The sequence below is a fragment of the Ochlerotatus camptorhynchus genome, unplaced genomic scaffold (genome assembly GCF_037179485.1).
Source record: "Ochlerotatus camptorhynchus isolate MF236.1 unplaced genomic scaffold, CSIRO-AGI_Acam_v1.1 ptg000140l, whole genome shotgun sequence".
Classification (NCBI taxonomy): domain Eukaryota; kingdom Metazoa; phylum Arthropoda; class Insecta; order Diptera; family Culicidae; genus Ochlerotatus; species Ochlerotatus camptorhynchus.
The window spans coordinates 2,144,299-2,167,553 of record NW_027040630.1 but is presented as its reverse complement, the minus strand read 5'-3'; the positions used below and the strand labels follow the sequence as shown (position 1 = coordinate 2,167,553).

General features: G+C 40.9%; 4 protein-coding genes across 4 annotated transcripts; 2 read left to right on the top strand and 2 right to left on the bottom strand.

Moving 5' to 3' along the window:
• Aldh (Aldehyde dehydrogenase) lies at positions 1 to 7,245 on the bottom strand. The gene is made up of 6 exons (XM_065221200.1): positions 7,030 to 7,245; positions 6,811 to 6,926; positions 6,571 to 6,719; positions 1,445 to 1,541; positions 492 to 1,379; positions 1 to 383 (listed from the first exon to the last, which is right to left on the bottom strand). Exons 2-6 carry the CDS (start codon positions 6,919 to 6,921, stop codon positions 78 to 80), a joined length of 1,551 nt encoding a protein of 516 aa, XP_065077272.1. The 5' UTR covers positions 6,922 to 6,926; positions 7,030 to 7,245; the 3' UTR covers positions 1 to 77.
• A 3,781-nt stretch (positions 7,246 to 11,026) lies between these two features.
• On the top strand, positions 11,027 to 16,058 carry LOC135700656 (uncharacterized). Its single transcript, XM_065221239.1, has 2 exons — positions 11,027 to 12,223; positions 12,285 to 16,058. The coding sequence occupies exons 1-2, from the start codon at positions 11,027 to 11,029 to the stop codon at positions 16,056 to 16,058; spliced, it is 4,971 nt and encodes a 1,656-aa protein (XP_065077311.1).
• A 125-nt stretch (positions 16,059 to 16,183) lies between these two features.
• On the top strand, positions 16,184 to 20,045 carry rb (adaptor related protein complex 3 subunit ruby). The gene is made up of 4 exons (XM_065221199.1): positions 16,184 to 16,431; positions 16,489 to 17,146; positions 17,213 to 17,807; positions 17,874 to 20,045. The coding sequence occupies exons 1-4, from the start codon at positions 16,307 to 16,309 to the stop codon at positions 19,781 to 19,783; spliced, it is 3,288 nt and encodes a 1,095-aa protein (XP_065077271.1). The 5' UTR covers positions 16,184 to 16,306; the 3' UTR covers positions 19,784 to 20,045.
• A 1,941-nt stretch (positions 20,046 to 21,986) lies between these two features.
• On the bottom strand, positions 21,987 to 23,255 carry LOC135700632 (protein SREK1IP1). The gene is made up of 2 exons (XM_065221193.1): positions 23,015 to 23,255; positions 21,987 to 22,696 (listed from the first exon to the last, which is right to left on the bottom strand). Exons 1-2 carry the CDS (start codon positions 23,117 to 23,119, stop codon positions 22,340 to 22,342), a joined length of 462 nt encoding a protein of 153 aa, XP_065077265.1. The 5' UTR covers positions 23,120 to 23,255; the 3' UTR covers positions 21,987 to 22,339.

The following is a 23,255-nucleotide window of genomic DNA, read 5'->3' as shown; positions in this document are numbered from 1 at the left end:
TTATTTTACCCAAAACATGTTAAGCCACAGAACGATTATGATAACATATATGTGATTAAATGAACATAATTTCTAATTTATGAATTTTTCACCGGAATACGAGTGATAACACTCTTGACCTCAGTATAGGCTTGCAGGCCATATTCGCCGTTTTCACGGCCATGACCGGACATTTTATATCCTCCAAACGGTGCTTGCGCTGACAGTACGTTGTAAGTATTTACCCAAACGGTGCCAGCTCGAAGTCCCTGAACCATATAATTCACCTTATCGATGTCTTTCGAGAAGACTGCGGCGGCTAGTCCGTATTCAGAGTTGTTGGCCCGCTCGATTACCTCATCTAATGATTTGAAACGGATGAGCTGCTGCACAGGACCGAAAATCTAATAAAGAAAATAATGATTTATAATGTGAATTTGTCTTTTCCAACCCAACTCATCGAAGCAAAAGGTAGCTGATCATGTTCAATATTATAAAAGCTAACTACATACCTCCTCTCTAGCGATGGTCATATCATCATTAACATCTGCAAAGACAGTTGGCTCGATAAAATAGCCAGGTAATCCCTCGTACTTGTTTCCTCCAGCAACTAGTTTGGCGCCTTGCTTTTTGCCCGTGTCAATCAAGCTCAAAATTTTGTCATATTGTGCCTTATCAACCTGCGGGCCGTGCTCGGTAGTCAAATCGAATGGATTTCCGACAGTTCGCTTTTTTGCCCTCTCAGCACTACGTTCTACGAATTCGTCGTAAATTTTATCTTCGATGAACGTGCGCGAACCAGCACAACAGCATTGGCCCATGTTGAAGAAAAGACCAAAGTGTGATGTCTCTACGGCATGCTTCATGTCGGCATCGGACAGAATAATGTTCGGACTCTTGCCACCCAACTCTAGAGTAGTTCGTTTCAGATTGCTCAAGCCCGAACCTTGTTGAATTTTCTTACCAACTTCAGTGGAACCGGTGAACGCTACTTTGTCCACATCATCGTGCTGCACAAGAGCAGCACCTGCATCGCCGAATCCAGGTACAACATTAACGACACCCGGAGGGAATCCAGCCTCCTTGACTAACTGGGCCATATATAGTGCCGTCAAACTGGTTTGCTCAGCAGGCTTCAGAACGATTGTGTTTCCTGTTGCCAATGCTGGTCCAAACTTCCAAGCAGCCATAAGAATAGGAAAGTTCCACGGAATGATTTGGCCACAGACGCCCACTGGTTCGTGACGGGTGTAGACAAAGAACTCACCGTCCATAGGGATAACCTTTCCATGGTTTTTGTCGGCCCATCCTGCATAATAGCGCAGATTGTTGATAGCCATTTGAACGTCCACATTATACGACATGAAGTACGGTTTGCCATTATCGAGTGTCTCCAGACTCTGGAATTTAACAGCTCATGTTACCAAGCGCTCATTACTGAAATAGTCTCAATATTAATATTTACAGCTAAATAGACACGGTCCCTTTCCATAAGATCAGCCAGTCTGTACAGTAGTTGTCCTCGTTTAGAAGCATCCATCCGGCGCCATGGTGAACCAAGCCTATTTGTTATCGGACATAAAATAAGGACCAGAAAAAAACATAAAAAATATAGTTAATAAACAAAACCTTTGCTTGTAATCATGTAAGTTATCAAACTAACTTTTGGACAAATAACCCAAGTAACAAATCTGCAATAATGTGGCATCCATTCTGATTTATGATGGTTTTATAATGGCAATGAACAATCCATTACAAACATCTTTTCAAAGTGTAAAACATTCATGCTTAGTAATTCACATTTTCGCTGATTTAAAGAGAAAGTAAAGAACTGTCTTGTTTTAGAATTAATTTTAAAGCAGCTCTCAACCACACCATAAAACTGTGCTATAAAATCAATCAAAAACTTCATTGGCGAAGTTTATTAATGACTTTATAAAATACTCTATAAACGTGTTCTATCATTATAATAGCAACGACAAAACCATTAGGTTTTAAATGAGAGCAAAAAGCATATATTATTTCCTTTTAGGCTTTTTAAAGTGTATCATAAAATCCCCTCTGTTTACAAATTGAACTTTAAAGATGGAGCATATAGTGAATACAAGCCAAAATTTGGCTTGTATTCACTATATGATCCATCTTTAAAGTTCGAAATTTAATTTCGAGGGGCACGCAGACGCAATACAAAGAACCGGTGCGTTGAAGTTAAAATGCAATCAAAAGTACTTAAAGTAATTAATGCGTTTTGAAGTAGTACTGATGATAGTAATTAAAATTATCTATCCGTAATGTAATTAAAAGTATTGAAAATGTAATTAATGTACTTTAATTACGAAATTTCAACTGAAATTAATGGAGTTAAAAAGTAGTTAATGTTCTACATTGTGTAATTAATGTAATTAAAGCAGTAGTTAATGGAATTAATTTTATTAAAGTCGTTGCCTGCGTTGGAGTTAAAGGTTATTGCGTGACCCTAGCCAAATTTATGACAAAGAAATCTCGAATGATAAACTAAGTAGGGTGAAAATTTCAAGCGATGCTAACGACCGAAGGGAAGTCGATTTCAGTAAAATTTAGTTCTTTAGAAAATTAAGCATGTCCGGCTGAACGGGTACCATCAAACAACCTGGTCTATACAAGGTGTGGAATTGATGGCCAGTGACACTCGAATTCATAAAACATAGTCAAAACAGTCTGAAAACAGACCAGTCTTCTCCAGACCTTGCGAATAGATGACCATCGAAATAACTTGCATCAGTACCGACAGCAAATCACTGACACTGTCAGTTAGCGGAGATTAGTTGGATTCCGATCCATAGCAGCGATGTTATTCGGCGAAAGGGTTATCTCTTCGAAAAATTTCATTCAAACCTACATTCCTGCATTGTTTAATTATGCACTTTTGAAATCATCCGGATGAAGGGGATCTTTTTGGGGAACGATTGAGGTTGCAGCTGTAAGAAATGCGAAAAATGTTGTAAAACAGTATCGCACACTTTCTGAGCGAGTTTCTGAGTAACTGCTTCCAAGCCATCGAGAGATAATCGTCTGGCAGAACGCTGGATCGCAAAGCGCAACTATCGAAATATAAACAAACCTTGACGTTTAACATTTTCCGTGGGCGGACTTATGTTTTTCGATGTTTTCACGTACATTTCACATAAAAATTTATATGGCACCTGAAACTACACCGAAAATAGTTTCCATGTAGCTTCCATTGGAAACGCAAATGATTTTCATCCATAAACAAAATTAATGGAATTCATTTGAATTTCACGTAACATTTATGCGATCACGTTAATTTTATATGATTTTTCATATGAATTTCACCGGCCTCATAATATTCATGTGATTTTATGGTGGGATTTTAAGCTATGTGATCACATGAAAGCTATGTGAAATTCACATGGTTTTCATCCATTAGATATGTGATAAATTTTTTGAGTGTAGGCCACTTCATGAGAACTATTTTAATAATTTTGGAAATTCGACAGTATTTTTATACGATCAGCTTTTATTTTAATTATTTCGATAACATCGGATGGTATTTATGAACCTTTTGTTGACTTGATTGATGTTTTCTAGTGAATTTAGCAAGCGGCTAGGGCAAATGGGTCGGAACATGATTTTTATTGTTGCCAAATAGCTTAAATACGGTTTTCCGATGGTTCTCAATACGTTTGTCATACAACCATTTTGCAGTAAATCAATATTGAAGAGCTTCGAGAATACACCCTTCAGAACCTTCTTGAGGGTGGGCCAACTAGACAGATTCCAGCCTCAATGAGGTTTTTAAGGATGCATCAATGGCAAAGTAGCCTTGACCAGAGTTTTATTGATGTTGTTTTATAGTAGCTTTGTAGTATTTCATAAAACATAAAATTTTCATGGTGGCCAGTGAATTCTCATTTGGAAATTCCCGGTATCATTCCAGGTTTTCCCGGTTCAAATCTTAACAAACTTCCGGTTGTAAATGTTAAAAAAAAAACGAAATTTTACGCATTTTTAAAAACACAATTTGTTTTCCATCGATCTTTTTTCCGTGCTGAGCCCTAATGCTACCGACGCCAGGCCAGAGAGGCCTGGACCCTAACCTATCGACCCATCAACTCATGAACCGAGGACCAACAAAGGAAGGCGTGATCAGAGATATTATGCCTCAGAACATCCCGGCGAACTTGATACAAATGAGCATTAGAGGAAATCGTTAGGGATATCGGATAAAGAAAATGTGTCTTCACTCCGTTGTCTGTACTAACACAAATATTAAACTTTCAGTACTCGCGCTGATGTACAAAGTAAAACACGAAAAAAATATGTGAAAACTACTAACGTTGGAACTCGCTCAACGTGAAACTAAACATGGTTCATGTAATTTTAAACCCACGTCCAATAGGCCAATACTTGAAGAATATTACTGAAAGTTTATTCACTGAAAGGAATTTATTGAAACGATAAGACAAAATATGATTTAACAAGATTCCCAAAATTCTGGGGCTTTGACATTCGTGTAGAGTCTGAAACTAGTACTTTTCTTCAAAATTTGTGATAAATAAAAATCTTTGTGATGCTAGGAGATTTGGAGAAAACAAATACTAAAATGTGTCCACTATGGTAGGCCAGTAGAATGCAATGATCATATTTTCATGAACGGAATTTTAGTTTTTTGAAAATTAATGAAGTCCCCTTGTAACAGTTGTCACAAATGAATCCAAGATGTCTAACCAGAGTAAATTTGGTTTTAACTAGTTTCCTACCCGACAAGAAGGCTCATATCGGGCTTTTCCGCTGCCACTGCTGTTCCATTTCCACTAGCATTGCGTTCGGGCATTGATTCTCAATATTAGAAGTAAAAAAAGACTTTAGTGATTAAATTTTAGGAAATAGTGACTTTAGTGACTGTTTGGTGAAAAAAGTGACTTTTTAATGACTTCTGGAATTTTTAGTAAAATTTAAAAGTATTCAAAATGTTAATTTCAAACAATTATTCAGGAGGATTCCCACATAATTTTCAAAGGAGAAGTTCTGAGCAGAATTCCAGCATTATTCTGACATAAAGTCAATAGAAATTGTTAGAAGAATTTGGAGGTATTTCTGTGGAGAAGAATTCAAGTTCTAAATTAAATTCTTAGGTTATTTTAAAAGAAGTAAAAAAAATGAGTTTTGAAAAAAAAACTAAGGAAAATTCCTACGTGATTCTGAGGAGTTTTGTATGGGGATCGTGCGGAAAATGACAGATGAATTTGAAGAAGAATTCAAAGAGAATTATGATGAGAATTCAACAAGAAACAGATTTCTAATAGTGTTCTGGGAATAATTTCAACCCTAGTGCAAAGATTCATCACAGAGCTCCAACTAATTTGATTGCAAAAAAATTACTGATAATTAGAAAGAAATTCTTTAAAATACTCCAAGGGTTTCTAAATAAAACTTCGAAAGATTTCTGATGCTTTGAATAGAGTTAACATAAAATTTTGAAAAGAATTTCAAAGGAATCAAAGTCTCCGAATAGGTTCAAGGGAATTCTAAGGATTTCTTTCAATCAAATTTTTAGAAGGGGTTTCAAGGAAGTTCCAAAAAGAATTCAACGGTAATTATTACGCGGAGTGTTTTCTGGTCAATTTCAGAAGAATCCCATGATAATTCAGAGCAGAATTCCAAGTTTGTTCTGGAATTCATATCATGAGAATTTTGAATAACGAAAAATTGAAACCCCGTAAAAGAATAGTTCAGATTCGGTTTTTACAAATATTTGTTTCCTAAGTCCAGCATCATCAATATTTTCTTTTAAGGCCCATTCACTTTACATCTGAAATAGAAACGACAAAAATCAATTTGAAATATTGCTGAGTGATTAAATTCTACAAACAATAAGACTGGAAACTGAAGAACATTATTCAGCAAATAGAGCAAGACATTCATTTTGTAAAAAATCACTCTGCTTTAATGGTTTATTCTGACATTCTGGTGTAATAATTTGTTCCTATGGTAAGGTAAATTTATTTTTCCGGGTTCTCTCGTTGAATTCCCGGGTTTTCCCCGGTTACTTTTCAAATTCCCGGATATTTCCCGGTTCGCTGGCCACCCTGAATGTTACTTGGGAAATACCATAATATACGGAATACCACACGGCTTATCCGAGCATTTAATTTGTTATTAAATATTCGGTCTACTTTGGAAAATAGGCGACACAAATAATATGTGCGTAAATATGACGAACTAGTTCAATTTGGGTTTGTTATTGATTTAGAAAGTATTCAAACAAAGTACAGGTACAATCGTTACACTTTACTCTACAGGTTACAATTGTAGCCTGTAGAGTAAAGTGTAACGATTGTAGCTGCTGTAATCGCACATTAGCTCTATTGTTTTATTTAAATTATTATTATTTTTGTCAAATATTGCCGACATTTTGACCATTAGTGGTGTTATAGAAAAACTCGTAAAGAATATGATACAACAGTAAGTTTATACGGAATCAGATCCTAGTAATAGATTCTCAATTGAAAATGCATACATTTTATCCTTGACCTGTTAGGAGGTTCTACCAGCAGAGTATCATAGAATACATAAATTACAATTACATACTTGAAAGCCTCCCGCGCTGCACTAACCGCCACATCAATGTCAGCCTTCTCGCCCTGCTGAATCTCGGCGATAATTTGCTCGTTGGCTGGATTCAATGTGGGGAACACTTTGCCTCCGATGCTTTTGTGCCATTCATTGTTAATAAAGATCTATCGATGTAGGTATGTATACAAAAAATGTATAATTGTTTAAAATTCTGCCAGCTAACGATTGCGCAGGGGAAAGGAAGGTCCTACTTACCCCGGTGTAGAGGATTTCAGGAGCGGTTTTTGGTGCCGGAATAGACGAATATCTAGCTATTTGGCTACCGGCGCCAGATTTTGGCAAATTTTTAAGCAGAATACGTAACATTGCACCTGAAAACGGAGTACAATAATGAATATTGACATTACACTCTCATTAAATGATTTTATGCGATTTGCACTTTGCGTTTACTGATAACACTGATAACAATCTTACCCAGAGGTTATATGAATGCCAAATGAAGACGGGCTGTATTCCGAATAATGCAAGACAAGAGATGAAAAAAAGGCTATTCAGTATTAGCTCACACTAACTCACTAGACCAGTTGCTGCAAGAAAGAATTAAAACAAACCGGATTGTACAGAAAAAAAAACGGACCGATGATACAGATGATACCGACAAGCTCAGGGATAGACGAGATACAAGAACAAAAATGTTATGATTGAAAAACTTGCGAGTGCGACTCCGAGATTTGCGAACTTAATGGCAGTTTCGGATTCTGATATGCTAATGAATTGATTCTTGAGTTATAGCTAATTATGACAGTTTGCTCGGTGTCTGTTAGATTAAGCTCGATGTCGACATGACATCAACGCACTAGAGTTGGTTTGAGTGGTTTACTGATAAGTGACACAAATTTTGTTGTTGATGTTGTTGTTCAGCGCTGTTCATGCTTGTGGTGAGTGGATGCATTTTACGCCGGGCGGCCGGGCCAACCTGGTTTATACAAGGTGTGGAATTGTAGGCCTAAATGTATTGGTGCACTTCGTTTTTCACTCTGCTTTCTTTTCGTTTCGCACGATTCGTTTCTTTCGTTCGCTCAATCACCCTTGTAGTGACGTCATAACGTTTGTTTCGATCGTCGCTTGCATAAGAAATTTAATATGGATTATACAATTTATGTAAGCTACCAAAAAATATGAATGGTTTGCCACTAAATGTTGAGATAATTTATTGATTATTGAATTATCACACTGTAAACCATGAAAAAGCAGCCTGTTTGTGAGTTTTTGTCTCTTTTGAAGTAAGGAGTTATCATAAAAATACAAATCGCCAGCGGATATTTCCCGGCGACTTCACAAAAGAATACAATCAAGCAAAATTATCTTGCAAAAATTACTAGGATTTGTTTTACTTCGTATTTCGCAAATTTGCTTTAGAGCGTTAAGACGTCGTCACCATCGTCTCCCGCAAAGTTTACATTTTTTCCTCTTCCAACACAAACGTCAGGGCTAGATCTCCACACCTTGTATAGACCAGGTTGGTTGCGGCCGGGCGCCGAGCTTTAGTTCATTCAATTACACGGTATTTCAAAACTCACAAATTTTGGGTAAAATCCATCCAGATCGGTCTAAACTGAACCTACCCAAAAATGGGTAAACTGTGTTGGGAGGGACTAGTTGACAAATGAACAACATTAGCATGAATCCGTTCGACGTTGTTCATTTGTCAACTAGTCACTCCCAACATAGTTTACCCATTTTTGGGTAGGTTCAGTATTGACTGATCTGGGTGGATCAAATTTGGGAGTTTTGAAATAGCGTGCAGTTCATTCGTTACATCGAAACCTCCGAATTTGCTGTAGGATTGGGCGATCTTTAGTAAAAGATCGATCTTATTGACGGTACTAGAATCGATTTAATCTAATACCTTGTACAGACATACAAAGTTCACTGTTGTACTACCGTTGTACTACCGTTGTACCAACAATCAATACGAAACTAACGATTTTAAATTGGCTCACCACTTTAGTAGCCTATTGGTCCCAAGCAAACGATTAACGTACCCTATTCTAGTTGAAATTCTATTACTACACTATGTTTGTTTTGATTCGCTATGAAAGTATGACAGATAACATCAGGGGTGTGTGGATTCATGCAGAACATGCAGGGGTGAGTGAAATAGCTTGGGACTGCTTGGGACCGTTGTTCTGGTACTGAGTGAGCCAAAAATAATAATGATTTTCTTCGGGACCCAGTGGTCTTAGAGTTACCTCTATGGTTGTACTACCGTTGTACTACCGTTGTACCATAGAGGTAACTCTAAGACCAGAAGGTCCCGAAGAAACGAGCTCAACTTTTTGGCTCAGCTCTGGTACTATCTTCGGTCCCAAGCTAATCGATTCACCCCTCGAAACATAGGAAAATCCACTAACCCCTCATTTTATCTGTCAAACTTTCATAGCGAATCAAAACAAACATAGTGTAGTACTGGAATTTATACTAGAATGGGGTACGTTAGTCGATTTGCTTGGGACCAATAGGCTAGTCAAGTAGTGAGCCAATTTAAAATCGTTAGTTTCGTTTTGATTGTTGGTTGTACCACAAACGAAGTGACAGACGGAGCGGCTCGAAAACTTTGGTGACTAACCTTCTATTGCAATTTTTCAGTGTACCACATGGCAACACCACTACTACTGGATTGTACCACATGGCAACACTACTATTGGATTGAACTAGCATTTTCACCAAATGTACGAGAATATTTTGGTTCTATCTCTTTCACTCTACTCAAAACTGAAATGCATAAAAAAATGACAAAATGATACGCACTCTTTGCACTCTGTCAAAGAATCATTGTACACAAAATCAACTTTGTTCAAATCAAAACAAAAAAACTAACCCATCTGGTGGATGATGGCACAAGCTTCCAAGAAAATTCTATTACAGTGAACCACATTATTTTAATGGATTTCTTCGCCAGTAAGTCGTCTGTCACTTCGTTTGTGGTTGTACTGCTTTAAGCTAGTACCACAAATTGTACGTTTTGAGGTACTAGATTAAAGAAGTACAACGGTACTAATTTGTTTGTCTGTCTGTGGTATAAGAGGAAGAGGAGATAACTGGCTTTTTACTCTTTTATCTCTATCTCTATCTTTAATTAAATCTCGCGTCACTTTTCAAATAGACCAATGTAACAAATGTAAACAAATCGAGTTAAGCGATACAAACTATTGCTCTTCTATCATTGTATGTGAAACAAAAACATCCATCCAAATTTACTTTCATTTATTTAAGATAATCATTAATCAAAAATTATCCAATGTGCAGTTTGAAATGATGGGTACATGATTGTTACTTCGGTCATTCGGACTGCCTAACATGATTGTTGCTCATTTTCCAAAGGCGGGGCCAATCTAAAGTTAGGTACTATACTCTGAAATCTGTGAAAGGGAATCTAGTATCATGTAGACAAAACGTCCAATGTAACACTCATTGTGTATGTCATTGAGAAAAATCGTCCAATGCAACATGTCCTATGTGGTTTTTTCTATGTTGCAGCATGAAATTCAAAGTAATATTGTGATTTTACCGTTTATTCTGAATTTTCAACGTTATTATACACTGACTACATTAAAAATAGTATTGCAAAATGTATTGTTTTTAAACAGTTAAAATAATAATCTGTCGAACTTCAACTTCGATTTTCTCAAAATGGTGGATATGTTACATTGGTCTATTTGAAAAGTGACGCGAGAAGTTAACTAATAAGCAGACGCCTTGCAAAAAGTTAATGAAGATCATGCGTCAAATGAAATGTATAAGCGGTCACACATACCTTTTATGCATTCTTATAGGACCTATGTGGTTTGTCTTATGGAATGTATAAGGCTGATGTTTTGGCAAAAATGTAAAATGATTTTCGTTTCGTGTATCTACGCACTTCAAATCAGCCAATCACGAAGAATCAATCCTAAAAATCGAAAATCGAGATCAAAAAGATCGATCTCTCAAAGATCGCCCAATTTTAATCAGCTGTCATTCATGCATCCCTGGAACAGTCAACAAAAAGTGCGAAGTGAAAGCAGCGGATTCATCTATGGCAGCCATTTGTGTTTGCTGGAAGTGTCCCGTGGTGTTCGATTTATAAGCCTGCGGCGTATCAGGCTACAAGTGCGATTTCCAGCTAGTAATCGTACCCGAATCGGACCAATTTTTCCGTCAATTTTCTTGAATTCAGTGAAGAAGGGGGATACCGGAAGGAACGCAAGAATCGTCTGAGGAGAACCAAGGGAATTTCAAACCTAACCTCAACTCGTCGGCTCGAGGGTGCAGGGTTGTAAGTAGTAACAGAAGAGAAATTATAGTTGGTGTAGGCCATCGACTGCCCGAAACGGGAATTTTCCGGGGAAATTCGGGAAGACGGAAATACGTAAGCCGTTGAATCAGGGAGTGAAACCTATCGACATAGCAAGCTCTCTCCGGACCTACCATGGCAGGATCAAGTGCGGAGGCCGCAGCAAGGATCAAGCGTATTGCTGACAGCAGGAAGACCGGGGCTGGACGGGTCACCAGACAGACGAAAAAAAAGGACCAGGAAGCTGCAAGTAACACACCGGAACAGCAAACGCAAGACGGGGCACACAACGAGGAAGCCCAACGCAAAACCGTAGTCCTCGAGATGATCGACATTGGAAAAGACTTCCCAAGTCATCCTACCCTCCTTGGAAAATACCTAAGGGACAAAGGGTTCCACGATTTCTCTGAAATCTCCAAGCTAGGGAAATTCAGGTTCAAGGTTGACACCGAGTTCGAAACCCAGCTGAGACAGTTAAAGCTGGCAGATGCCAACTTGAGACTGTACGAACCCAAGAGCAGGGATCATACCATCACCTTCATCAGGGGAGTCCCCACCAGCTTCAATGAGGAAGAGATGTTGGAGAACATAGAAGCAGAACACCGAGCGACCAAAGTTCAACGCATCAAGCGACGGAGCAGGAATGGAGAGCTTCTGGACACAACGAACATCAAGGTAACAGTTGAGGGTGCGCAAGTGCCAAAATGGGTAAAGATCTTCGGTTGTAACTTCAGGCCCGAATTGTACATTTTTCCCATCCGCCAGTGCAGGAACTGCTGGAGATTCGGACATGGAGCCAAGTTCTGCACCTCTCGTGCAAGATGCGCCAACTGTGGAGGCACGCACTCAACGGCAGACTGCAACATGGACGTTAAATGCCCAAACTGCAAACTCAGACATGGAGCAAGCGATATCGAGTGCCTAGAAAGGAAAAGACACGTGAAGATTCGAGAAACTATGAGGGAGAGGCAGATCACTTTCACCCAGGCAGAAACCCACTTCCCGAAGCTACAAAATCGATTCAATCTCCTGGACCAGCTGGGAGACGAGGGAAATGAAGGTGATTTCCCAAGGCTCGGAGGAAGTGATCAACCCAACTGGCCGTTCGCAGGACCTAGGCCCCAGAGAAGACAGTCTTCTCGCTCCCGAGACATGAGTCGGGAAAGGCAGGAACCCACCACACCCAACGAGGAAGGTGAGCGTGGGGGGCTAAGGAAACTCGCTTCGACCTGTCCCATATGCCAGAAGAACCCTTTCAAGGCAACGGACTTTGAACGCTTCATCACGTGGCTGCGGCAACAATTCTTCGCAGAGGTGCGACACAAACGCTGGGTAGGAGCACTGAGAGACCTGCAACAAAAGATCGGCTTAAGGGTACAACACGCGGAGTCAGAGTTGGACAGGGACCAACTACTCGTCGACATCGGACAAGACATCCAATCAATCATCGAGGGGCAACCGCTCCAAGGAGAAACCACGAGAACCAACACAAGCTTTCACAGTGGAGTGTAAAAAGCTGATAATCTTGCAGCACAACGTCCAAAGCCTTCGCCCTGTCGATACCCGCGAAGAGCTCAGCCAGTTCCTTTCGGAAAACTCGGTGGGCGTGGCACTGTTGCAGGAAATTTGGCTCAGGAAGGAAGAAAATTTTAGATTGGCTCACTTTAGACTGGAATCTGCCAGGCGAAATCAAGGATACGGGGGAGTCGGAATTCTAGTACACGAGACCCTGGACTACGAAACGGTACAGTTCGAGGACCTTCTACCGGTCGAAGTTGTAGGGGTCAAAATAACCAAGGGGTTTTTTCCGCTCACACTGGTTTCCGTATACGTTCCCTCTGGATATAGTCCTCTCAGTGAAATCAGAAGCAAGATACTGGAACTCTTCGAGAAGCTGGACAACATGGATGGTGAAATTCTTATCGGAGGCGACTTCAACAGTCACCATCGAAGCTGGGACCCCGGTGCGACCAACTGCTACAAAGGAAACCTGCTCAACAGCATCTTGGAACCCTCCAAGTTTATCCTCCTGAACGACGGTACGACAACATGTATGTCCACGGTCAACAGAAGCAGCACAGCGATCGACCTCTCTCTGGCAACCGCCGGTCTAGCAACCAAGGCTTCTTGGGAAGTGGTCCCACAAGAATTCGGAAGCAACCATCTATCGATAGTCATCGAAATCGCAAGTGAGATTCCGGTGGCACTAGGAAAAATGAAACGGGTCAACAAGGACAAAGCAGCGGAATTGATCAACCAGTTGAAGCCTCAATACATCTATAACCCCGACGAAATGCAGACAATATTCGAGGATAGCATAGAACAAGCCAGCTTCATAATCAAAGATAAAAAAGGAAATTACCTGAAGCGCTGGTGGTCCGAGGACATCAACGAATGCTATAAGACCAAACGAGAGAAGCTCCGAATCTACAACCGAAACAAGAGCATAACCAACCACCTAGAACTCCAAAAAGCACGGGCTATCCTCAAGAGGCTCATTCGGAAGGCAAAACGGGCTTATTGCCAGGAACTCGCTGAAACAGTTGACGAGGACACTCCCCCCAGACAGCTGTGGAACATCATCAAGGGTTTGGATACCGCGCTAACCCAGCCGGTAAGCAGAAAACCGGAAACCACGCTGGATGACGCAGTACAGTTCCTCGCATACTACTACGATGGGAAGTTAAAACCGGTTGGGAAACCCACATCCGTAACCCCCTCCCACTTAAAGGGCTACGAAATGGCGCTCCAGGTCGAGGAAATCTTGGAAGCCCTAAAAAAGAAAAAGTCCCACTCGGCCCCAGGAGAAGACGGCATGTCTTACGGCATCCTGAAGAACCTCAGGCTAGACATGCAAGTTAAGGTATGTGAGATGCTCAACGAAGTCTTCGTTTCGGAAGTAATTCCGGAAAGGTGGAGGACCACCCAAATAAAGCCAATTCCAAAAAACAAAGGTGACCCACTCAACCCAGGATCGAACCGACCCATCGCTCTCATGAACATCAATCTCAAGCTGATCAACTCGGTGATCAACAGCAGACTGGCTGATATAGCAGAAATAGAGAATTTACACCCTCCTCGATCGTTTGGCTTTCGGAAACACCGTTCGGCACAGAGCTGCGTCAACTACGTCGTCAACAAGGTGAAGGACGCCCAGCTGGCAAAGAAGGACACCGTCGTCGTATTCCTCGATCTATCACAGGCTTTCGACTGCGTGAACCTGCAAACACTGCTCAACACCCTAAAAACCTTAAGCATCCCAAACAAGATCATCTCCTGGCTTCACACTTACCTCAGCGACCGACATCTTGTCCTCAAAACAAACGAAGGAGACGCTCACAGAGAGGTTAGCGAAGGCCTCCCCCAAGGATGCCCACTGTCACCCATCCTCTTCAACCTCTACACCAGTGGTCTGCACCGGATAGAACACGAAGGATGTGAACTCGTCCAGTTCGCGGATGACTTTGCGGTGGTGGCAACCGGCAGCAGTCCAGAAGATGCAGCAACAAAAGCCAACAACTATCTATCCCAGCTCCAAACTGAGCTCACCAGACTGGAACTCAAAATCAACGTTTCCAAAAGCGCTGCAGTCGCTTTCACGAGAAAAGACACCAGCGTAGTAAGGATCAGGATAGGACGAGAGAACGTGGACCTGAACAACACTCATCGATACTTGGGATATACAGTCGACAGGACTCTCACACACAGAAAACACATCGAGGACATCCGAGACAAAGCAGCCGCAAAAGTAAAAATAATAAAGATGCTCGGGAAGCGCAGCAGCAGTGCCAACCCGAACACACTAGTCAAGATTGGGAACGCCATCATCCGCAGCCGACTAGAGTATGGAGCTCAAATATACGGAAATGCGGCCAAAACAAACCTTCAGAAGCTACAAACTGTACACAACTCGTACCTTCGCAGCGCTATGCGTTACCTAAAAACCACACCAATCCATGTGATCCACGCCGAAACCGGACAGACGCCGCTGGACATCAGAAGGGAGCTGCTCACTCTGAAGGAGCTCCTGAAAAGCACCTACCACACCAATCAGCTACAGCCTTTCTCCGATCGTTCAATCAGGAACAACTTGGGAAACGGATCCTACTGGACGGAAACGGCCGTCAAATTCAACTACATCATATGCCAAATGAACCCGAAAGACAGCGAAATAGCCTTCTTGAATAGACGGCAGTACTCGGACTACACACTGGAGAGGAACATCAAAGAGGACATGTTTGAGCACCAAAACAAAAAAGAAAACTACAGCCAGCAGTTCTGGAACCTAAAATTCCTGGAAATAAAGAATCTCTACTATGAAGACTTTCACCACCTCTATACGGATGCATCCAAAACGACGACGGGAACGGCACTGGCGGTGTACGACCACACAGACCAGCAAGTTTTGACGCAGAAAATCAACCCTAATTACACCATCACCAACGCCGAACTACTGGCTATTCGCTCGGCCATTGAACTCGCAAAGGAGAAAAAATATCACAAAGCAGTGATTTTCACCGACTCCAAGGGAGCCTGTCAAACCATCCGAAACAGAAGCAAGCAGAATGAAAACTTCCTGGCGTGGGAAATTGTCAAACTGCTGAAACAAGACAGGAACTACAAGATCAAGCTGCAATGGATTCCCAGCCACCAAGGGATTCCGGGTAACGAAAAGGCTGATGAAGAAGCGGTTCGAGCCACTCAAGGACCACAAACAAATTACAACTCCCTGACACTACCCGACGCCATCCTGCTGGCGAAAGCTGACATCTGGGACGACTGGATAACATCGTACAGAAAAATTTCCGAGGAGAAAGGAATATGGCACCTGGAAATAATGGAAACGCCGGGGGAAAAAATCTGGTTCCATGGATTAAACCTGAACACAGAAGAGAAAACCATCATCGGGCGGATACGCACAGGACACACAAACACAAAGGAGCGCAGATACAAGTGGGGGTGGGAAATAAACGATAGTTGCGAATTGTGCGACGAAACGGAAGACCTACAGCACCTACTATACTACTGCCCCAAGTTCAACATCGAAAGATCAGAGCATATCGTGCTAGAATACTGCAAACCGCTGACCACCATCCTAAAAGAGAACAACGAGACGGACCTGAAAGAAATTGTAGCTTTCATTAAACGAACAAAAATCCAAACATAAACTGAAACCGACGATACAACATCGAAGAAACCACCAAACACGAAACACGACAACCACAGTGGCGAGATGGACCGTGAGCGGTCTTAGCCGTCCAAAATAAGGACAACACAAAGAAAAAAAAAAGCAGCGGATTACTGTTTGCGTATTTTCTATATCAAATTATAAGATATTTGCAATTTATTTCGAGCCTTAACGTAAATTAACCGTTAAACCTTCAGTGCACTGTTATAATTCTGATCGTTTGCAAAATGCTATCGTCAGGATCGGCGGCTATTGGAGTCAGCGCTCTTACCGCTGCGAATTACGGCAATGACCGCAGTGACGTGGTCGAGTATGCTAACGAAGGAGGATTTTTTCATGCCGATTATAAAAAGTAACTTCGTAAAATGCATTATTTTTTAGAATTTTTACTAAGTGGGAATGTTTTTAGGCACGATGATTTGAAGCAAATGCTGGACAGCAACAAGGATAGCCTGAAGCTAGAGGCAATGAAGAGGATTATCGGCATGATTGCAAAAGGACGGGATGCATCGGATTTGTTCCCAGCTGTGGTGAAAAATGTGGTCTCGAAGAATATCGAAGTAAAAAAGCTGGTTTATGTCTATCTAGTTCGTTATGCGGAAGAACAACAGGACCTGGCGTTACTTTCAATATCGACCTTCCAGCGTGCTTTGAAAGATCCGAACCAATTGATTCGGGCTAGTGCCCTTAGGGTTCTGTCGAGTATTAGAGTGTCGATGATTGTTCCGATTGTGATGCTAGCAATTCGTGATTCGGCATCGGATATGAGTCCCTATGTGCGCAAAACTGCAGCTCATGCAATTCCGAAGCTGTACCACCTGGATCCAGAGCAAAAGGATGAACTAATTACTGTAATTGAGAAGCTGTTGGCTGATAGGACTACCCTTGTGGTAGGTTCTGCGGTGATGGCGTTTGAGGAGGTTTGTCCCGAGCGGACGGATCTTATTCACAAAAATTACCGGAAATTGTGTAACCTACTGGTTGACGTTGACGAATGGGGTCAAGTTCTAATCATCAATATGCTAACCCGATATGCCAGAACACAGTTTGTGGATCCGAATGTTGATGTAAGCATGTGTGATGTTGAACAAGGAGTTAGTTGCAGCGTGTAATTATTTTTTAATACATTTTAGGATTTTAACAATGAAGATGACGAGGAGAATAAACCCTTCTACGACGAATCATCATCAGAATCGGAACAAACGAAAAATGTGCTGAAATCTCCGAGGAAAACCTACTCTTTGGACATTGACCATCGGCTAATACTGCGCCAGGCCAAACCATTGCTGCAAAGCCGAAATGCTTCCGTCGTGATGGCCGTAGTGCAGCTTTACCACCACATTGCTCCTAAAAGCGAAGTCACAATTGTAGCTAAAGCAATAATTCGGCTACTGCGAAGTCACAAGGAAGTCCAAAGCGTCGTGCTTACATGCATTGCATCGATGTCGGTGGAGAGGAAGTCCATTTTCGAACAGTATTTGAAATCTTTCTTCGTGAGATCTAGCGATCAAACACACATCAAACTATTGAAGCTAGATATTCTGACAAATCTAGCAACGGAGACAAGTATTTCAGTGATCCTTCGGGAGTTCCAGACCTACATAAGTAGTAACGATAAGGATTTTGTTGCCTCGACCATTCAAGCCATTGGACGATGCGCTGCTTCAATTAAAGAAGTAACGGACACGTGTCTGAACGGATTGGTTCATTTGTTGTCAAACAAAGATGGTAAATGACTAGGTTCCGTTTTTGGTTTGCCTTTTCTTAACCATTATCTATTTTGTTCAATTTCAGAATATGTCGTTGCCGAGAGTGTTGTTGTCATCAAAAAGCTGCTGCAGACTCAAAAAGAAGAACATTTCGATATTATCACGCAAATGGCCAAGCTGTTGGACTTCATACAGGTTCCAGCAGCACGTGCCTCGATTCTATGGCTGATTGGCGAATACAACGAAAAAGTGCCGAAAATTGCGCCAGATGTTTTACGCAAACTGGCCAAGTCGTTCATCGAAGAAGAGGATGTTGTCAAGCTGCAAATTTTGAATCTCGCCGTGAAATTGTATCTGACTAATCCGCAGCAAACGGAACTACTCTGTCAGTATGTGTTCAATTTGGCTCGATACGATCAAAATTACGACATAAGAGATCGAGCAAGATTCTTGAAGCAGTTTATATTTCCAGCTGGAGGAAAGCAGACTACACTGTCACAGAATGCAAAGAACATATTTCTAGCCGAGAAACCAGCTCCAACACTGGAAAGCAAATATCATGGCAGAAAGCGCTTCCAGTTGGGTTCTCTTTCACACTATTTGAACATGAGAGCGAATGGTTATCAAGACTTACCTCCATTCCCGGAGGTTGCTCCAGATAGTTCGGTCCGCCATGTCGAGATGCCTCCGGATTATGGCCAACCAACGCACGCGGCTGATGAGGCAGGCAATGATGATGAAGCTCATATAGGAAAAACAAGAGATAAGAAAAATGCAAAAACGAAATCCTTTTACTCGGAATCGGACAAGAGCTCTTCCGCAGATGAAAGCAGCTCTGAATCGAGTTCCAGCTCAAGCGGTTCAATAGAATCTGGTTCGGGCTCCGGAGCGGCTTCAGATTCGGATGACGACAACGGTAACGAGATATCAAAAACATTATACAACGAAGTAGATGGTGCCACCAAATCAAAAGAAGATTTCGAATCGCTTTCCTCAGGATCAGAGGAGGAAAGTGGGGACAGCAGTAGTAGCAGTGGCAGCTACGATAGCTCATCCAGTGACGAAGATAGTGGATCAAGCTCTGAATCCAAACCAGTGAAACCGAACAAAGCAGTTGCAAAAGCAAACACTACGAACAAACCATCGCAGAAGAGTAATCTAGATTTACTGCTAGATTTGGATGATATTCCACCGGTTGGACCGATAATGACACCCTCTCTTGGCGGTTTTTTAACTCCAATGACTGGATTAAACTCCGACAATCCGGCATTGGCTAATGTAGTTGATTTAGTTGGTCCCAGTTTCATTCCTAACAAGTTCCAAGAATTGTTGAACAAAGTTAATGGATTCGGACTTGGAATTACGTATCGCTTCACGCGAGCTCCGCATCTTTATTCCGCTAAAATGATATCAATTGAACTAACGTTCACCAACCACGGAAATATGGAGCTAACTGACGTCCAGATTGGCCAGAGAGGTCTTCAAGCAGAAATGTCCCTAAATGAAACTCCTATGATCGAGATTCTCAATCCGAAGCAATCGTGGACAGGTATTCTTGGTCTGGATTTTAATGATTCTACTCACCCAGCAAATTTTGAAATCAAGTCCAACAGTCGTGTAAGTAATGTTACACTGAAAGCCCCAGTTGGGGAACTCATTCGATCGGTCACATTACCGGAATCACTTTTCCTTACGGAACGTGCTAAACTCAGAGGTATGACAGAACATTCCTCCAGTTTTCCATTAAATGCTGCTCTATCGGTGCAGAACAAGTCCTTGCATCAGAAGATTTTCGAGGTGGCCAACGTGGCCAATATTTCTAGTTCGGAGGAGGATAAAGTTTTCTTTGCTGCGCAGACGATGAGCTCGAAGAGTTTGGTTCTAATAGTGCTGCAAACGAAAGATGGTTCTGAATGCTCACTGACTGTCAATTGCGACAAAATGGTAGTTGGCTCAATGTTGCTAAATGAGATTAAAGCTGCAATCAAAAACTAAACTTATTCTACGTATTATATGTTATTTTATAATCAACGTTGTTTTATTTTTTGCTCTCGAGTAATTCATTCGAGTGTAGCTTCACGGCATTCAATTCAATTTGTATGCGATTTACATTCTTTCCATGATGTAGAATAAGTGCGAATTTTTTGATTCACTCAGATCACAATGATAAGAAATGTGGACAAAAAAAATAGCGCACTTTGAAAGAAAATTTAATGAACATACCTACTAGCACTGTACTAATGAAATAAATGTTGTTCCTAGCCAGACAAAAACACTATTTATTGTATACCTTCAATAATAACGGTGGTGGTATCACATCACATGATATACGTTTATTAGTGTGTTAGTTTTGTGACATGTAATAATTTCAGGGCTATTACAGTAATCCCTATTTTCAATCCGCATAATCCGTGCCAGTTTATTTACGCGCTGTAAAAGGTGCGTGAAAGAGCTCGGCACGGTCGGTGTTGATGTTGGTTCGCTCGCAACTATTTTTGCAAAATCGATTCGATCGAAATTGATACCGAAAGTGTATCAAAGGTGCTTCTGAACGTGTTTCACAGTTGGGTGTGGTGAAATTCGTACATTCCCGGGTGATTTTAAGTGGCAATTCCGTATCACAAAATTGCTCACCGAGTTCCTTGTTTTTGCCGTTCGAAGACGACGGGTTTGCTTTCGCGAGAACTACGTTTATTGGGTCCGTTTCTTTGCACGGGTGTGTTTTTTTTTGTATCCAGCGGTGTGTAAGTGTGTTTTGAGAGTTGGTGCACAAGTACACGGAACATATAAATATATATGTTTATTATGAATAGTTTAAAGTAAATTAAAATCATATCTTCAACAAAAATATGTATGTTTGAATTAAATTCAAAACCATGTTTATTTCAACAATACATCATCTGGGTAAACAACTTTTAGCGTGTCCTTTTTTTCCTTCTTGTTTACATTCGGCAAACTCAACTGAAAACGGCCTGCAAGCGGCGAAACCGAAGTAGAGGATCCGGAAACCCACGCACCCACCCGGAAGTGTTCCAAGCTCGACAAAACCGGTGGAACCCCACAATATCAACGTCACTCCGTCGTTACTGATGTCAATCCCCATATCATCCTCACCCCCACCCGACGTCGAAAGAAAAACAGATCATCCCCCAACACCAAACGTAGAAAGAGGCCGGTATGAGGACCAGCGTCAGAAACGACAAAACGACGCTAATATCACCAGTTTTACTGAACTGCAACCCCCGGACACCCACCCCGACGGCCGCTCGGACCCGGATCCAAACACCCATAAACCTTCCTTAATCGCAGGAATTTAGATGCCCTCTCTGCAGATTTCCATTTATTTGCTATTAATTTTATTTTTAAAATAAACGTAACATTATTTTTGTTTTAAACATTAAATGGATTCAAACCATTGAATGTGAATGGGCTTGAGATTAGACGATTTTCTGTTCATTAAGCAAAACGGTTGCTCTAAGGCCACTGAGCTCCTCATATCACATTATACCGTTACTCAAGGGAGATTATTCCGAGAGTTGAAGTGACTTTTGTCACTAGTGAAGTGAGAAAATTCACGTCGTGGTGACGTCTGTGCAAATCAAATGGAGAGTCACGTCACCACGACGTGACTTTTCTCACTTCACTAGTGACAAAAGTCACTTCGACTCTCGGAATAACCCCTTATTCATACCCGCCACCGACGCCAACGAAAAGTTTTACAAAATACTACAATCGATTATAGCTAACTTTTTAAGCGTTACCCCGTTCACATTACAGCCTATATCCGGAAAACTTCGAGATTAGGGCGTAATTGCTTTTGTAAACAAACACTTCATTTGACGATTTCTCGCGTATTAAAGCTCAATCTAAAAAACTAACAACACAAACAGGTAGATGAATGTTTCCCCTATCATTTGGTATAGTTTGTTCACGAGATTGTTCTTTTATTCGTGAGAAATCAGCGATTGACATGTTTGTTTACAAAAACAATTACGCCCAAATCTCAAAGTTCTCCGGATATCACGTAATATAGGCTGTCTTGCAATGAGCACTCATACATAGGATTTCCAGTGAAAACTAGATGTATAAGTGCTCATTGCAAGACAGCGTATATCACGTGATATACGCTGTAATGTGAACGGGGTATCACGGGGTGCCTTTTTAAGTAGTTATGATATCAAGTATCAGTATCAAAAATAGTTTTAATTTCACTGCATAGAAATAAGTGTCTATTATTGACCTTTTTGTTTGTTTTCTTTTTGAGTGTAGATGAAAAATATTCGGACTGATTTGAAATTAGGGCGCAATATTTTTAAATTATAGTCACTTTAACACACTTTAGGTCATTCGTCAACGTAAACTATTAACACAAACAGGTAGGTAAACCAGTTGGTATAGTTAGTTCGTGAGAGTGAGCTTTTAGTAACTAGAAATCGGTCATTGCAGTCTTTGTGTACGAAAGCAGTTGCATTCTAATCTCAAATCAGTATGGAAATAAATTCTTCCAGGAAACAAAGTTAAAATTAACTCATTAACACAATGTAGAAGTATTCAGGCGCTACTACTGCTAATATCCGGTTTGCGCGATTTCTTCTTGCTACTCTTTGATTTCTTCTTCTTTTCTTTTTTGTGCTTCTTGGAAGATTTTCTTTGACGGCGATGTTCCTTTTCCGAGTCCTCACTGGACGACATTGGTGAACGACTTCTTGAGCGTTTCCGTTTCAACTTTTTCTTTAACTTTTTAGCAGCTTTTTTGCGTTCTTTCTCGGCGCGTTTTTCTGCACGAGCAGTCTCTTCTAGCTCTTCTTGGCGCCGAAGTTCTTGTAATGGAGTCAAATAGTTTAGTTCAGGCGATTCACTACAGGACCTTTTTTCTTCGGCCACAATCGTCTGGTGGGCTTCATCGATCTACCGAAGCGAGTGCAAAAAATGATAAATTGTATAGACAATATATATAATATAAAAATACGAAATGAATCTAGTTAGATAAAGAATAATAAGCAAATAATGTTCAAAGCAATTTGTCACAGCATTGTAGCATAAGATTATAGTTCCAAACAAGAAGTGTAAATAAAGGGAAGTTTAAAAAAATATATCCGTGACGCGACATCAATAATAATTATGGGTCTTTTAACTATTAAATGTATCATTGGTAATGGTTCCACTGTCATTTTGCTACTCTACAGCCTAAAGATATGATGTAAACATTGCATGAAATTTACTTACTTTCAGGTTATTGCGGCACTGATAAGTTAGATGGCCGGCGTATCCACACTTTTTGCAAGCAGCACGAACGGTGTTCTTTTGACCTCCGCCGCTTAGATATTCCATGTTCTTGAAGATTCTACACTACTTACTTCAATAAGTTGATTTGCTTTAAAGTAATAACAAATGTTTATGAACTAATTTACTTTTTGTATTATTCCTTCTTAAATTCCTAAATAAATACCTTTTCCAGCTTAGCTTT